The sequence below is a fragment of the Lygodium microphyllum genome, chromosome 21 (genome assembly GCF_053477565.2).
Source record: "Lygodium microphyllum isolate KBCC chromosome 21, Lygodium_microphyllum_v1.1.10, whole genome shotgun sequence".
Classification (NCBI taxonomy): Eukaryota; Viridiplantae; Streptophyta; class Polypodiopsida; order Schizaeales; family Lygodiaceae; genus Lygodium; species Lygodium microphyllum.
Window position 1 is genome coordinate 47186765 of NC_141155.1, and position 17242 is coordinate 47204006.

Here is a 17242-nt window from a genome sequence, read left to right on the forward strand (position 1 = left end):
ATGTGAGATCACTAGAGTGAACGAGAACCCACCTTCATTGGTCCAAGCTCAAGTGCCCCTCGTAGAGTCTAACTTGTGTATTCTAATAGTTTGCATCTATTGGCAAGTGCTACATATAATAGCAAGGGAAAGAGTGGCTATAGTGCAAAGGAAGCCCATATTTGGAACCGAACGTTGGCATAATCCTTAAGTGCCCAAGGCATATGTTATTTGTCACACCCAAGAGAGATCACCAACTTAATGAGGATATAGATCCTAATCAATTCTCTAAGAGAATATTTATGAACCAATGCATTGAATGATTGCAACTCCACCTTGATTTAACGAATTTTATAAATCATATTGCATCAATAAAGAGAAGCCTCGCTACTTTTGTAAGTACTCATGAGATATGTATGTGCTTAATAACTAGGTTATTTTGAGAAGTAAATGATGAGGTACACTGCAAGTAGCTAATCTTTGAGATCATATACACAATAATTTTATTGATTATCTATGTTGCAATTCTAAAAAAATGTTTTGACCATCCTCGAAAAGATGGACCTTGAGACCTACCTTAGTCTCCAGAAAGGCTATGGAAAAGATGCACCTTTAGACCTACCTTAGTGTCCAGAAAGGCTATGGATGGATTGTGAATTGCAAAAGAAATGATCCCTACTACTACTTGGATGGAGATCTACCCAATGATGTGTAAAGTGTTGAGATGGCTCAAGAAACTTGATAATCGAACTTTACAAGTACGATACTCTTCAAAGGGACAAACTAAAGTATATAAATGAAAACTTTGTAATGAAGAATAAGTGGATTTATGACCAATATACCATTGTTGTCCAACCTAATAACTGTTTGCAAAGCTTGGTGAGGGTGAGAAGAGTATTGTTCACCCAAGCCTTGCACAACTACCCCCAAGAATGTCGACCTTTTTGGTAACAGCACAAAAGCAAACATGGTTAGGGATTTCCTATTGTCAAGCGTGCCTTGCCCCTCTACCTCCATGGACATAGCTACACATGAGATGACCAAACAAGTGTGATGACAATAAGGAATGTCTTTAACATCTACTAAAAGGAAGTATATGGCAATTTGTTTATCCCCCTTCCAAATACTTATTTTCAATGACCCTTAATACCCCCAAGAAAGTCATATGCAATCCAACAATCCACATTGAATCAAACATTCACCGCCTTTGGTAGGAGAATGCCCAACTCAAGCAACACACTAAAAACATTGTTTGGCAATCCTTGGAAAGCAGCAATGGAGCGGCCTGAGTGAACATGCTTGAAGCAACCACAAAGGTGGTTGTTATCAAGAATACGATCAAGGTAGTGCAAGAACAAATTGAGAAACGTGCATCCTCTCAAGACGCCAAATTACGTGGGGCGATTCATTGAGGTACATGAGCTCCAAAATCGTATTAAGTCACATGTTTTGAGTCAAAGGCCTCAAATGCATGATGGCACACGAAAATTAAAGAGAAGCTTACAAATACTGAGCACTAAGAGAATACACCAAAATTTATTGCCTCAACAACAATATCAATGTCATATTTCAGAAGTATGGCTTCTTATACGTTCCAAAACCATGGAAAATCCACAAATGAGGGGAGAATTACACCACCCTCATTTCTCATGGGCTAGATAAAGAAATCAATAACAAAGTTGACACCAAGTTATGGGTTGCAAATGAGCTTGAAGATAAAAACTTTGACTTCGAACGCCTTTATGGTAGGTAAGATTCATAATCATTTGATCTTAATTACCCATTCAATGTGCCAAATTGGCTGGACTTTCACCACAATTCTCCCACTCCTAGTGCAATCTAATATGACTTAGGCTGGTTTCACAAGGACCGGCGGCAGCAGCTGCCGCTCGGATCCTGCGAACCAGAGCACGCCACGTGCCTGCCCCCTTTCACAGTGGGCGGCGGCAGCAGTGGCTTGCTGATGCCACGTCCCGGCAGGTGCGCCGTGCAGTTGTACCGACCCCCCCCCCCCTTCGCCCAAGAGCGCTGTCGCCTGACAAAGATGCCACGTAAGCGCTAATTTCGGCGTTCACAGCTCACTCATGAACGTTGAAAGTGACCAGTGACCACTGATTGGTCCCCCCCCTTCCAATTTCGATATTTCCAAAGCCACCATGGCACCATTTGACCATTCGATTTTTTCCTCAAAAATATAAACGTTTCATCACCAGAAATGAACGTTTGTCTCTCTCTTCACACAAACAAACCAAAACACCCACGTCCCAAGTTCCAACGGTTGCATTTTCCAACGTCTACACATTGTTCAAGGAGCTCTTGCATTTTTTTCCTATAAATTGAAGCTTTGTGTTGTACTTCCTTTGCCACTGTGAAAAAGCTGCTGTGAGGAAATTCTGTCCAAATCAAGACTTGTTTGCCCTTCTATCAAGCAATTTCGATGACCACCTTTGAAGTTTGAGCTTTTTTTTTTCAAGCTTTTATTGATTGCACAATTGGTTTATTCAATAGCATACTAACACATTTGCTTCAATTGTGATGTGCAGGTGCAAACCAACAAGGTTTCGAAGGTACTTGCCAATTTCTTTGGCCCTCTTTGGCTTCTACATCCTCTACATGACAACTCTCCACCAAATGGCCTCTCACTCTTCCACCATACACCCTCTCTCTCTCTCCCTCTATCCGCCAAATGGCATTGCTCTCTCTCTCTCTCTCTCTCTCTCTCTCTCTCTCTCTCTCTCTCTCTCTCTCTCTCTCTCCATCATATGGCCTTTCCCTCTCTCCACCATGTGGCCTCTCTCTCTCTCTCTCTCCACCATATGCCCTCTCTCTCTCCCATCTCTCCACCAAAGGCCTCTCTTTTTGATGCTTGTAATTTTGTTTGAAGGATAAATTTTTGATCATGACTAATTCTTTTTTGTTTTCTTTCAGGTACATTTTATGGACCCTACTCACTCTCAACCATTTGATTCTCAAATGGAGGATGACACACCTCTCTCCCAAATGTTTACATCGCCACCACAATACCCCTTCTCATCCGCACATTTTCCAATGCCTCCTCATGGCTTTACGGCCATGTTAACCTCTCCCTCTCCCGCCTCTCCCTTCTTCTTTAGACCCCCACCTCCAAATGTGGCTTTTAAGCCACCAAGTCCTCATCACGAACCATCAAAAAATTCACCTCCAAATCCAACGAAAGAAACTACACCATCACGAGCCAAAACTTCAAAGAAGCATGGGACTGACCACAGGGACGAATTGCAAGAGTCTACTTCATCCAAGAGGCCAAGGGCATCCAAGAAGAAGGCGCCAGCAGTTGACCTTACCGAAGACGACGACCTCGACAATAAAAGCAAAGGAAAATGGAAAGATTTTTGGGTGGATCAGCTAATCCACGTGCGAGGTGGCATGAGCCATGAATTTAGCAACCCTCAAAAACAGGGGGTTAATTTATGGGCAAAAGTGGCAGATAAACTATCTGCTACTTATCATGATTTTGACAAAGATAGCGAAGCATGTAGGAAGAAGTGGGCACATGTTTTAGGCCAATACAGGGTAGACAAAGCTCACAATAGTGTGTCTGGTAACAATAGAAAATACACTTGTAAATGGTTTGATGTCGTAGACGAATATTATCACAATAGAGCACAGGTAAAGAGTGTATCACATGCTAGCTCTGTGTCATGTAATGACCCCCTAGACACACAAATAGATGAGGAAAATGAGGAGGGGAAGCCACAAAACTCCACTGCCAAGGTTCAACCTACACCTCCATTAGGACGTCAGGGACCTGCCAAAATAGAGGACTCCTTGAATGAGATGGCCAACACAGGCCGTGCTCTACTTGATCATTTGAAGGAGTCTTCTATTCGTCAGGAGGCCACCGAAAACAAACGTTTGGATCTACTAGCTGCCCTCCATGCTACCATGGTCGAATTTTTGAATGCATCAAAATGATGTTGCAATGTTATTTATATCTTCTAGTGTGTTGGTGTGAAATGTTGTAAGCAATGAGAAATCTAAATAATGTGTGTTGCATATTTTTGCAGGTGGACATGGCCATCCCAAGAAGAATTGCATTGTTTTGTGCATGGTTATGCTTTCTTGCGATTACTGAGCTTCTATCACCACCCCCCATGAGTGATGAAGAGTCTATGTTACAAATGTGGTTGTACTTAGTTGAGTGTATGGGTCGATGTATGCATGCAAAAAAAAGTATAAATCGTTGGATAGGGCACACCCGTAGAAAAGCTTGGGCATATCCACGGGCCAAACATTTTCTTGAGCACTTCTTGCTAGGTTCTTACTCAGCAAGCATGTTCAAGAAACGCCTTCGCATTAGTAGAGAGACCTTCCAATACTTGTGTGGCAAACTTGCTCCACAATTGAAGAAAAATATCATTATGCGTGAAACCTTGAGCATTGAGACTCGTGTATCTATTGCTTTGCATAGGCTAGCTAGTGGTACAGCTTTGGAGGTCTTAGGTGACCTATATGGATGTGCCACTAGCACAGCTTGTGGCATAGTCTTAGATTTTTGTAGAGCTTTCTTATCATCAAGCCTAAAAGATATGTATATCAAGTGGCCTTCTGGAGCTAGATTTGAGAAACTATCAAGAGACTTTGAGGCCATTAGAGGCATCCCCTATGTCGTAGGAGCTATCGATGGTTCGCACATTCCTATTATTGCACCGAGAGAGAACCATGAGGATTACTTTAATCGCAAAGGGTTTCATTCAATCCTTTTGCAATTAACGGTTGCATCAAATTGCTCAATTTGGGACTATGATGTGGGTTGGGCTGGCTCCATCCATGACTCTTTGAACTTCACAAGAAGTGAACTCGGGCGAAGATGTGTTAGGGGTTTGTTGGGCAATTACTGTTTGGTTGGCGATTGTGCTTATCCTGCACGACCATACATGTTGGTGCCCTTTAAGGGATGTAAGGAAGGCTTATCACACATGAAGTACTATTGGAACTTCATACAATCTAGCACTAGGATGCCTGTAGAGCGAGAATTTGGCATGTTGAAGGCAAGGTTTCGCATCTTGCTCAAAAGATGTGATATGGACCTTCACCACGTGCCTAGTCTTGTAGCTACATGTCTTGTCTTACATAATATTTGTATCCGTCATGGTGACTCTTTTGACATGGATTGGGTGCGTGAAGCAGAAGCGTGCTTACAACTTGGCAGTTCGATGGAAGAGGATCAAAGAACAGCAATAACTTCTATGGCCGAAATTCAAGCTATCCGTCCCCTCCAACCAGAAGATGCAATTCAACGAGCACAACAAGGGGACGAACGTGGAGGAAGAACCGCACAACATGATTTCGGATCTGGTGCTAAACGACGCAACAACATTGCAAGATCAATGTATAGGACACATTCAAAGAAACGAGTTCAAGAATTCTTTGGTGATAATCTTTCCGATGAAGATACATCCTCATCTTCCTTTGAAGCTCAAGTTTCATGATTTGTAATAACTTCTCATCAGTATTGACTGACATTGGTGGACATAGTATTTTATTTCTTATTATGGTCTATAAGCCTTATAATCCTTTTCTCTCATTATGGTTAAACCTTGTTTGTTTTTCTGGTCTATAAGCATTGTAATCCTGGTCTCTCATTACAGTTAATTTTTATTGTGATTTGCTATTTTTTTGTTAGTTTTGACCTTCAAATTACCAAATCACTTTGTTTGCTTCCGCCGCCTCCGTGTGAATTCAAGGGGCGGCGGCAGTGTGAATACCATTCTACCGCCGTCTCCGTGTGAATTGAAGGGCGGCGGCAGGAGAAAAATGTAAAGTCTTCCACCCGGACAAGGAGTTCCACATCACTCACTTCCGCCGCCCCATTGTGAATCCGCCCTTATAGATTTTGTCAAAGTATTATTCCCATGGTGTGCAAAATCCCAGACTGTCATACCCCATTCAATATGCTAATTGGAATGGGAATATATCAATATCCCTCCCATGATACCTTTCACCAAGCATCTCTTCGCTGATGGTATAATCCATGTGCCTGGTCACCTTTGTCAAGTATGCAGTTCTTGAAATCCCATATGCTTCATCAACTGTCATGTATGCTGTTCACTGGGTGCTGCATTACAAATACCATATGTACGCACAAAGTAAAATCTTTCACCAGCACCTCTCACCGGACATCTCTCTCTAATCGTATAATCCCATAGGCGACTGTGTGTAACGCACATGTTTGAGGCCTCAAGATAGCAAGGCCATACACATGTATACATCAAACCGGTGCATCGAACCAAATGATTGCCGTATAAATGTGCGTGCATGCCCACACATCCATACAGTGCTGCAAACAAGGCTATAAGAAGTCACATGACTCAAAACATATTGGCGTAAACAGAAGTTCAACTAAAAACAATGTCCTTGAAATGGAATAGGAAGATCTATTTGTGCTTGGAGGAGGTACTAGCTTAAAAGTAGAACTGGAGAAGGGTTGGAAGGCCAACAAGAAATGCAGGTTAGCTTTCATCGGTACAACCTACTACTCTGAGCTTTTTGGCAGCAAGCTGGCAGCATACCAAACCAAAACTATTGAGCAAGAAGGCAAGGTCGTCACATGCGGAAGATTTTGAGGCATCCTGCCTAGGAAGCACGTCTAATGTGAGAACTTTATTACTGGCTGCTGAAGGGCCAAATTTTTCCCTTTCCATGGATCTAATTGAAAGCTATAACATACATACTATCAGAAACACAAGGGACAAAACATATCCTATGAAGTGTGCTTTGCCTGAAATGACTTCATCAAAGCTACCAGCTTTTCCACTCCTGCCTTTGGCATGGCATTGTAAATAGAAGCCCTGATACCACCAACAGAACGATGGCCCTTGAGCTGCACCATTCCCTGTGCTGCTGCTTCTTTGATCAACTGTGCCTCCAACTCTGGAGTCTCCATGGTGAAGGGAACATTCATCAGTGAGCGCACTGACTTCTCGACCGGGCACTTGAAGAATCCATTGCTCTCATCAATTGTGTCATATAGAAGCTTAGCCTTCTCAATGTTGCGCTTCTCTGCTGCCTCTAGGCCTCCTTTGGCCAACAGATCATCAAACACAAGGCCACAGACATAGATGCCAAAACACGGCGGTGTGTTGTACAGAGAATTGTTGTCTGCATGGATCTTGTAGTCCAGCATTACAGGAGTTATAGGCTGAGCCTTACCCAGAAGATCCTTGCGAACAATCACAATAGTTACACCCGAAGGACCGATGTTTTTCTGTGCTCCCGCATAGATCAGGTCAAATTTGGACACATCCACAGGCTTGGAGCAGAAATTGGAGGACATGTCTGCGACAAGAAGGGTGTCACCTGCAGGGGGAGGGTAATCTTTGAACTCTACCCCATGGATGGTCTCATTCGCACAGATGTGGAGGTATCTTGCACCAGGTGTCGTCTCGTACGAAGAGGGAGACGGCAAGCCAGTGTATTTGGCCGACTTGCCACTCCAGATCACCTTGGCTTTGCAGAATTTCTGGCCTTCCTTGAAGGCCTTGTCGCTCCAAGATCCAGTCACGAGGTAGTCTGCAGTGTCATCAGGGCCACACAGATTGAGGGGAATGCTTGCAAACTGTGTGGTGGCCCCGCCCTGCAGGAACAAGACGGCGTAATCTTCCGGGATGTTGAGGAGGGATCTAAGGGCGGATTCAGCATTCTGGATCACAGACAGGAACTCCTTGCCACGGTGGCTCACCTCCATGATGCTCATGCCGCATCCGTGCCAGTTGTAGAGCTCCTCCTGGGCCTGCTTGACAACGGAGGCAGGGAGGGTAGCGGGGCCAGCGGCAAAGTTGAAGACGCGGCCATCGTCGGGGAGGCCCTGGAGCTTGTTGTCCTCTTGTTGGAGGGGGGAGATGACAGCGGAGCATCGAACAGGAGGGAGGCGCCAGGGCAGGGGCTGGCTGCACGAGAATGAGGCGGGCGAGGTTGAGAGGGTCGTGCGGTCGGGGATGGAGAGGGATGCGAAGAAGGAGCTCTGCATCTGCAGGTTCATGGGGGCCGCCATAGCTAGGGTTTTTCTTGCAGGAGGGAGGAAGAACCCCGAATGGGAATTGGAAACCAAGATGGTAATGGCAACCTTACGGAGTGCCCCGGTTCTGCACAAAATTGTCGACGGGAGGGCAAGAAAACGTATGAGCGGTTTAATGAAAAAGGCCCCTCTCGGCCCCCTTAAAAGTGCACTATGATCTTGTGTTGCTTCATCCTCACGTAAACCCTAGCTGCTGGTTTTTTTTGTTTTTAATAATGGATGTCTTAAACCTTTGGGCATAATTTCGATTGTTTTTAATAATGGATGTCTTAAACCTTTTAGCATAATTTCGATTGTTTTTAATAATGGATGCCTTAAACCTTCAGGCACAATTTCGATTGTTTAATTTGCCCCCAGCCCAATGCCAATGACCACAAGAAACCGGGGTTTAATGGAGTGTCCACAGTAAAACTTTTTTCCCAGACAAAGGTTGAGATTTGACTCGTCTTGGCGCAAAAACTATGACAATATATGGTTTAAAGGTCATAAGTAAAAATATCCAAAAACTAGACACTCTACATAATGACAATTTTGAATTTTGATCCATGTTTTAGAAATCCAACCACAAAAAGTACACTAATGGCTAGTTTTCTATAAACATTGCTTAGCTCTAAACTAAACCGCAAAAGAAACCAAGAAATTTTATTGGGGAATACACAAAGATGAACTTGAATCAATGTTTAAGAAATCCAACCAATAAAAAGTGCACTAAAGGGTGGTTTTCTATGATCACTCCTAAGCTCTAAATTGGATTGCAAAAAAATACACCAAATTTAAAGAAGAAGGTTTTAAAACCTCAATCTTTATAGAATTTTTTGTTTCAAAAATGGTAAACGCAACACGTATCAACACTCAAAGGCATCTCACCTGCAGGTGAAAGACCCCATGGAGCCACCCGGCAAAAACGGCTTAAACTCACAAGCTCACTCTAGCTCCCACCCTGCCCTAATTGTTGCCCTAATTGTTGTTCCCACAATGTGTGCATTGTTTATTGTGGTGCCATGTAAAAAAAGCATGTTAGTGTTTATTCACATTAAGGCCTACTTAGCAATCACATCGCACTTGCTCCACACTTTTGTAGATCACACGCAAGAGGGAACTAGTAGTAGCTACTAGATGGCAATTCAAAAAAACTATGTTAATAATCTAAAAATATTTTTGCTCACAAATACAAAAACCTTCAACTTAAATTTCACTACCAATGACCCATCCCTTACTATAAATGTAAGGTACCCAACTTTTCAACTGACAAGTAACCTTTCAATAGTCGATAGAATCCAAGAGACCAATGATATATCACATTAAGTATCTTGGATTGTCAAAATGATCAATGATTGGAGTGGATAGAGCTTTACCTCAAAGGTAAATGTAGTCATAACCTAAAGCAATCTAGTTAAGTTTATGATGTACCCTTGGGGTCAAATGCCATGTCATTTAAATGAACTAATCCCAAACTTGGCTTATAGAGAGTGTGAAAGGAGGGGGAGCAAGCATCAACCCCTCTGACATAGCATAGTCACACTCCATTTCCGTAAAACAATATTATTTGGAATTCTAGAATCATATTAAGTGGAATAGTCACATGATTGATCAGGTCCACCCGTCCATAGGATGGGCTTGCTTGAGGCCTTCATCGACCATGTACTTGCCTAGTAGGCTTTTGTTATCTACACAAATTATGCTAACACCTTGCTTTGACCTATACAATCAACTCCCTTAATGTAATTGTCACACAAGGTTCATGAAATAATTCCTTTTGGCACGACACATCAATCAATAACACACAAACATTCTTTTACATCTACTAATTAAAGAATTTTTTATTAAGGCCAATTGCATTGGCCAAAACAATCCACCAATACCTAAGATTTAGCATTCTACTCCTTGAGTAGGTATAACCTAAGGGACAACATACCTCATCCTAGGTAGCTAAGAAGGTGATTAGCTAGTTGGTAACCCTCATTGGATGCAACACTCATCCCTTTCACTCCTCAAATGGGGTCGTGCACTAAGGTTGGCCTATGTTGGCCATCTACCTCATGTCCCCAATACTAGGTGCCTTTTAAATAACACGGTCCATTCCTAGTGACCATCTGGTCTACCCGCAATGGCTGTCCTACTCCAATTCTAAAGGGATGCATTGAGCACATCACAACTAATCTTTATTTTAACAATCCTCCCAACGGTACCAACATGATGGAGAATTCAATACCAAATCCATCACAAAGTAAGCATGCTACAAAAGGAATTTAGCCATGCGCTTATTAATCACATGAAACCATCCTTTTTGAAACTCACTTTGATTGATCCACATTGCATAGGAGTTAAGGAAAACTTGGGCTATGATGATATGATTTTGTGGTGTGGGGATTTGGTCGTCCAAGGGAAATATTGGCCATCTCAAAGCTTTGTTCTATATCCACCTCATTACTTGTGGCTCATGCACTTATAGTAAGGATGGTGGTATGGTAGTGGTAGTACTGGAATGGCAGCAGGGAGCCATGAGGTCATTGGATGATCATTCCAACTTGTGTTAGTGGTATGGTGAAGGTTTAAAGTCCCCACACGAATATAATTTCAATTGGGGGAATAGGGTGATGAGCATGACAAGGTAAGATTTGGTGGCTCCTCGACTTGCATTTCCAATAGAGGATCCCCAAATTGACCCTTCTTGTGGTGGAACCTCTCACTCTTGAGTTCTTCTCCTTAGGGTGGAGGATGGTTGTCTGTGCTTGGGGGTTACGGGGCTGCATTTTATATAGATTTTGGAGGGGCTGTGCATGAGCACTAAGCAAGATTTGGGGGGATTATGGTTTTCCACACGCAATATCCTTACCTTACTTCAACAAGATATATGCATTTGAGCTTTCTTTTGGGAGAAGAGGGAACCTTGCAATAACAAATTCTCTTTGGATTTTTCTTTAGAAAAAATGACTCTCTTTAATATCAACAAACCTCCCTCCCATCAAATGCAACCACAACTTTTTTGATTTAGCACTTTTTTATTAGTAGCCCATCTACGCTTTAATGGAAGCAAGGAATGCTTGCTTTGCTTTTGTCACTCGAATCGAAGCAATTTTTTGGCCCCATCTACTCACTTTTGTAAATTTAGGATTTATGGGCTCACGACACACTTCTTTTAGAATTAAGAGATTAAATACTTGGTTGGATTAGTTCAGTATAAGCTCTAAGTGGGTAGTAAGTTTGGTATATCTAGTTTTGATAATGTTACTTAGATCCAAGAATGTCCTTACTAAAGTTGATGTTATGGTTGGAATTTTTTTTGGAAATATTAGGTAACTTTAAAAACTATCAACAAAGGGATAAATATATGATTGGTAGTCACTTGATAACCCTTCAATGCAACCAAAACATAGATGGCTATATCTCTTCACCTTGCTCTCTAGTTTTATACTACATCCTTTACTAACTTAAATTACAATTAGGTTAGTGTAGTTCATGAACTTGTTATACATGCCATCACCCTTTGCCTACCCGAAACAAGAAAACCAACAATAAGTGTATTTTGGAGCCTCATATTACTTGAAGGAGCCTTGTTTGAATTTTCTCATTTGTAATTATAACCAATAGTTTATGAAATCTATGGACCTTAACCTTTTTAGGTGAAGTTCAAATGGTTGACTTTTTTTAACAAGGAAATGTGCCTCTTCTTTAGTGCCAATGGCCTAGATGAGCCATCCCTCAATTGAGAAGGAAGTTACCTCAAAAAGTAGCCACAACTTGATGGATTTAAGGGATGCTATTAGTTTGACTATCAAATTGGTCATTCTACTATCTTATACTAAATAGTTTCCTCGAACAAATAGCAAGGGAGACATTGACCATATGCTCCATTTTCATTTGAAAATTGCATGTGTTTACCTAGCAATAATTGTTGTTGAGGTTCTTTTAATAGAATCTTCTTTCTTTTTGGGAAAACAAGGAACAACATGAACATTCAGTGTAACAAATTCACATTTAAGAGGTATTTGCATTACAACTTCACAAATAGACATACATGTTGTTTACATGCCAATAGTTCATCATATTCACCAACACCTTAAGCTTCATCATCGCATATTCTACATGTGCATGGCATGCTTGCTCTAAGCTAACTAACCAAAGCTAGTCAAAATATACTTTGTAATGATTTTTAAATACCAACATGTTGATCAACTTTCACTAGGAATTTTCAAACTTACCATCCTAATTACCATTCTAAGGTCATTATTTAGTGAAATACTTGATATTTCATGAAAAGGTATGTATAGACTTGTAATGAAGCATGGGGCTTTGTTAAAAAGTGCCATCAACATAAGTTATGTCTGACATATTGTGTATATGCCAAAGGGAGATCCTACGTGCTAGAGTCTTGAGCTTCACCATCTCATATTCTACATGTGCATGGCATGTTGCTCTTCAAGAACTAACCATGTGTGGAAAATGTCCTTTGCAATCACGGATGCCTAATTTTCATTCTAAAATGTCAACCTACAATATGTTGACGTGTTTGAGAATGAGCAACTTTCACTTGGGATTCTCAAACTCACAACCTTAATTCACATTATAAGGTCATTATCTAGTAAAAATTTGATATTTCATGAAGATTTACACTTGTAAAGCATGGGACTTTGTTATTAGAAAGTGCCATCAACATATATACAAAATTATGAATATGTACTTTAAGAGGTAGTTAGAATGATTCAATTCTTGGTCATTGATGAGCAGTTTCTTGTTAGTAATCTCTTTATTATCATAGATATCAATTTCACTAGTATTTTTAGTATCTAGAAGATGTTCGTGTTGAGCTAAATATACTTGTTGTTATGCTTGTGTTTTCATCTATCAAGATCATGTAACCACTTCTCACAATCATACAAGCACTCACCAAACATTTGGCAATGTGAAACATCTAAAAAAGGTTTCACTTTTTGCAAGTCATACTCAACTAACTTACTTCTTCTCAAAGTTGTTTATACCATTTTGAGTGGCAAGTGTTAAGGATGATGTCATAAAAATTAAATAAATTTATTGGTGTTGAATGCCCACAAGTGACTACTTCAATGTTTACTAATGCTTTTCACTAGCATAGTGAAACAAATAGATTCATTGATTTCTTAAAAGAGTGTTATCATAATGCAAATTCATAAACCTTTCTTCTTGCAAGCATGATGACTTCTAGATTAAATTTGCATCTTCAAAGCATTTATTTGTAGAAATTGAAGTCTCTCTAGCCTTATTCTAAGCCTTGGTTGATACACAATCTTCTCTAAATGCTAGTACACCTATATACATGTTTATGGCATTAGCACGATGACATCTATGTTCTATCTATTCAACACTTGGTAGTAGAGTCTCATGTGGACCTTAAAATGACTACTTGCTCTACATCCTCTTGAAGTTAAATATATAGGATGCTCCTAGTTGGCAATTTTGTTCAATTGGGTGTATATATTAACAAAAAAGAGAGGAAGGTTTTTATATCTTCCTACAATGACCTACATTACCTTCTATAGAAGCTTCACAACCATCTTAACGTTGGAATCTTTTGATAGCCTTACAAATACTACAATAGGCTCTTGGATTATGAGCCTAGGAATACCTTCAAAAATCCCAAGATCATTAACAAAACATTAATTGTGGTTTTCCAAACCTTCCTTTGTGTTAAAGCTCTGAGGAAATCCCATAGTTTCCTTCATTCATTATTCAAGTTCCCTCTATCCCCTAACAACATTTCATTCCAATTGGTTGGACTATGAAAGCCAACCAACTTAGTAGGTTGAATTTTGGTTTTGCTACTTGTGACAAAAACACATTAAGCTGGAAAGAACAAGTAACCTTCCAAGCTACTTGTGTCTCTTTTTCCACACTTGCATAGTCCCCCTATGTTCATCCTTTTTCCAACTCTCAAAAGTTTTTAAGAATCATGAAAAAGCAATGACGCTTGTCCAATGTTTCTCTTGGTTGCCTTCATTTCGTCTTCTATGGCACATTTAGTTTTGTTGTGCCTTCATCATTGATGTGTTAGCTATGATTCTAGCTTTGGATATAAAGTTTTATTTGTTGTTTGTTTTTTTAGGATCTCATTGTTAATGAAATATGCATGAGGATTTGTTTAGGATTACTATTTACTCAATCTCTTGTGTCACATTCATCATGCCCTTTGGAGGATTATACTAATAGAATGTGTCTAAACTTTGTTTAGAATTCTAAAGATAAAAAGAAAGAAGAAATAAAGCTTTATTAATGTCCTTTTAAGATGCCTCATAATTTCATAGGACTAGCAATGTTCATCATTAAATACCTACATATAATACAATGTAGTTTAAGGTGCTAAAAGCACATTATGATTAAACTAATCAAACCCTAAAAAAGAGATTGCTAAGAAATAGGTCTCTTTTGCTAGTGCACATATCACATTACATTCAAAACAAGAAAACATGATCTTGGCAATCTCTTTTGGCTTCTTCTTGAGCTCATTTAGTAATTGTATCTCCATTGAACAATAGGGAGAAACATAATGAATCCCTATAGTGCAAAGGGATGCAAAGCACATGGCATGGTAAGTGTGTTTACATGGCCTAGCTACTAACATGGGGCTTTAGCACAACAAAAAAAGACACCCCACATGTAGCACACCTTCCCATCAAAGTTATGTTATATGCATTAGTTGGTGGGGTAGTGTTGTAAAAGAAGACTCTTCTTCACGTAAGATTGCATGGGAAAAGTTCAAGGTCTGTGCTAGATATGTGCAAAAGCAAGCCTAGAGGGTTGGAAAGAAGTTGGAAAATTGGAGGGAAAATGACATATTTCAAGATGGCCTGCATGGATCAAACATAAAGACTAACTACATGTAGGGTGCAAGCAACATGTGCACTAAAGAGGATTACATTTTCAAGTTAGGACATTCTAAACTAGATTACATTTTTTATTTGCAAGGCATTACTGAGAGGGTTTTAACAAGTTGCATGCAAAAGTTGAGTAGGTTACATGAGTTGAGGGCATCTCTCCAACAAAAGAATGAGATTTGTAAAGGGAAGAAATATTAAGATGCTTGCCCTCCTTGAATTTTATGTAGAATTTGTATCAAGACTATGTGCTACATTAGTAACTCCTAAAATGCATTCTCCTACAAGTCAATATCAATCTATAGTGCATAAAAAGCATTTAGCTAATATATTAACCAAACTGGATGAATGTGAAATGAAATAGGGTGTAATTTAAAGAAATTAAGACAATTCACCTCAATTGAGTGAGGGTCTATACCAAGGTTTGTAGACCCTACTCTGAGCACATCCAACATTGATCTCCATGAAGGTAACTACTCTATCAATATCTCTCAAGTTGTAGAATCCCCAAGTAACAAGGATTTCAATTAGGCTTTAGTAGCCTCCATTTGGGTTCTCAGCAAATCTATGGCAGTAGAAAATATTTGCTTGCTCAATTTCACTACCCTTATGTCCTCCAATTTTTGCTCACAGTTTCCCAAAGCTTGCTTTGCCACATGTACTCTCTTGTTAGTGTTGTTTATCAGCAATTTGATTTTTTCTACCCCAACTTGATTTGGCACATGATCTATGTGTGCTTATTCGATTGTGGTATTACTAGTCACAAGATCCTACATGGCTTTATCTTCCATGGCTTTACCACATTTTCATTATTATTATTTCACTTCATAATGTGGTTATCAAGGTAACCAGGCTTCCTGATATCATTGTTGTGGTCCCCCAAAGACATAGATATTTTCAAATGGACAATGATCGAGCTGAATTGTATGACATAACCTCTTGCGAGGATCTAGTGATATCTATGTTAATAGGCCGTTTCTGGTATATGTTGTTGTAGAACAATATCATGTCCCAAACATTTTTTATATAATACTACTACACTTAATTCAATATTCCCCAAGATCCCTGGCTTTGCTCGAAGATTGACAACTAGCTAGGTTTATGTAGGTCAGAGTCTCTTTAGGACTCTAAAGTCCATACCATCGATCAAAAGGACGTGACCTCAATTGAAGTCCTCTTTCATGTAGCAGAATGTACTTTTGTTATGGGTAATGCACTTCAAAGCCCCTCATCTAACTGTGAAGGGAAATAATAAATGATTAGCTAATTCAAGAGAACTAGTATCTAAAATTGCAAAGGTGCTCTCTAATATGCATTAACTTACTCACATTGACAAGTCCCTAGACCTATCCTTGTACTGCATGTATGAAGTTATTGATTAACATGTCCTTGTACCTATCTTTGGTCTACATCTTAGTTGATATGGTAGAATTAGATGATTGCTCCATAATCTATCCAAGCTTGATGAGTTTGATGTCTTTGGCATAGTTTTAGGCCTCTCGAGTGTGCATTGTTGAACACAGGAAGAGGCTTCTAATACAAGCCTTTTTCATTACAGGTAGCATTGGCTCGACATGCTTCTCAAAAATGGATTTTCCCTCTCATATGGTGGCATCCATAGACTCCAAGCCTATGTTCATGTTCATGTTTAGGAACCCACACAATCAAGGCATCCAACAAATCAAGATGTTAATATGTATCAATGTCCTGCTTTGCATGTTGTCAAGCACTCATTAATCAAATACATTTAGATTGCCATCATGGAAATGTAACATCAAAGGGTAAATTTTTAATTGTAAAAGTACATCCAATATTCTAGAAAACCAGTTGACTTTATGGTAGTTAACTCATGTTTTTTAAATCTATGAACAAGTAGATAAAGCATGCCAGGTGAAATAGCTTATACCCAAAGTGGAAACAAAATCGTGTCTTAGTAAGAAGCTTTCCCATGCATGATACTCAAGCTTGGCAAATGTTAAGCACTTGGCCTCTTTTGAGAATAAACTTGAAAAACTTCTTGCAATTATTAATAATATAAGCAAGACAAGCTGTATATCCTCCTTTTCATACCACTCTTTCAATACTAAATCGAGCAAGTGGGTGTAACAACCACCATAAGTAATTTGTGGATAATGATCTTGTATACCTCTGGTGGTATTTTGGCAATTCTTTGCATTGCCCATAACCACTTGCACCACATGGTGAGGCCTTATCTCTACAATGGTCACACGACATAAGAACTTTGCAATGTATTCCCCTAATTTGATCTTCCCTATGCTATCCATGGCTTTTAAGAATGTATTTCCCCTTGGTGAAACCAATATGATGTTTACTAATGGTTGTCATTAAACAAAACATT

At 39.8% G+C, this 17242-nt stretch overlaps 2 protein-coding genes across 2 annotated transcripts; one reads left to right on the forward strand and one right to left on the reverse strand.

Moving 5' to 3' along the window:
- Positions 1-2916: 2916 nt before the first annotated feature.
- Positions 2917-3933, forward strand: LOC148017970 (uncharacterized). The gene has a single exon (XM_087661601.1). It carries the CDS (start codon positions 2917-2919, stop codon positions 3931-3933), a length of 1017 nt encoding a protein of 338 aa, XP_087517727.1.
- Positions 3934-6339: 2406 nt separating this feature from the next.
- On the reverse strand, positions 6340-8171 carry LOC148017971 (phosphoserine aminotransferase 1, chloroplastic-like). The gene has a single exon (XM_087661599.1). It carries the CDS (start codon positions 8009-8011, stop codon positions 6722-6724), a length of 1290 nt encoding a protein of 429 aa, XP_087517725.1. The 5' UTR covers positions 8012-8171; the 3' UTR covers positions 6340-6721.
- Between the last annotated feature and the right edge of the window lie 9071 nt (positions 8172-17242).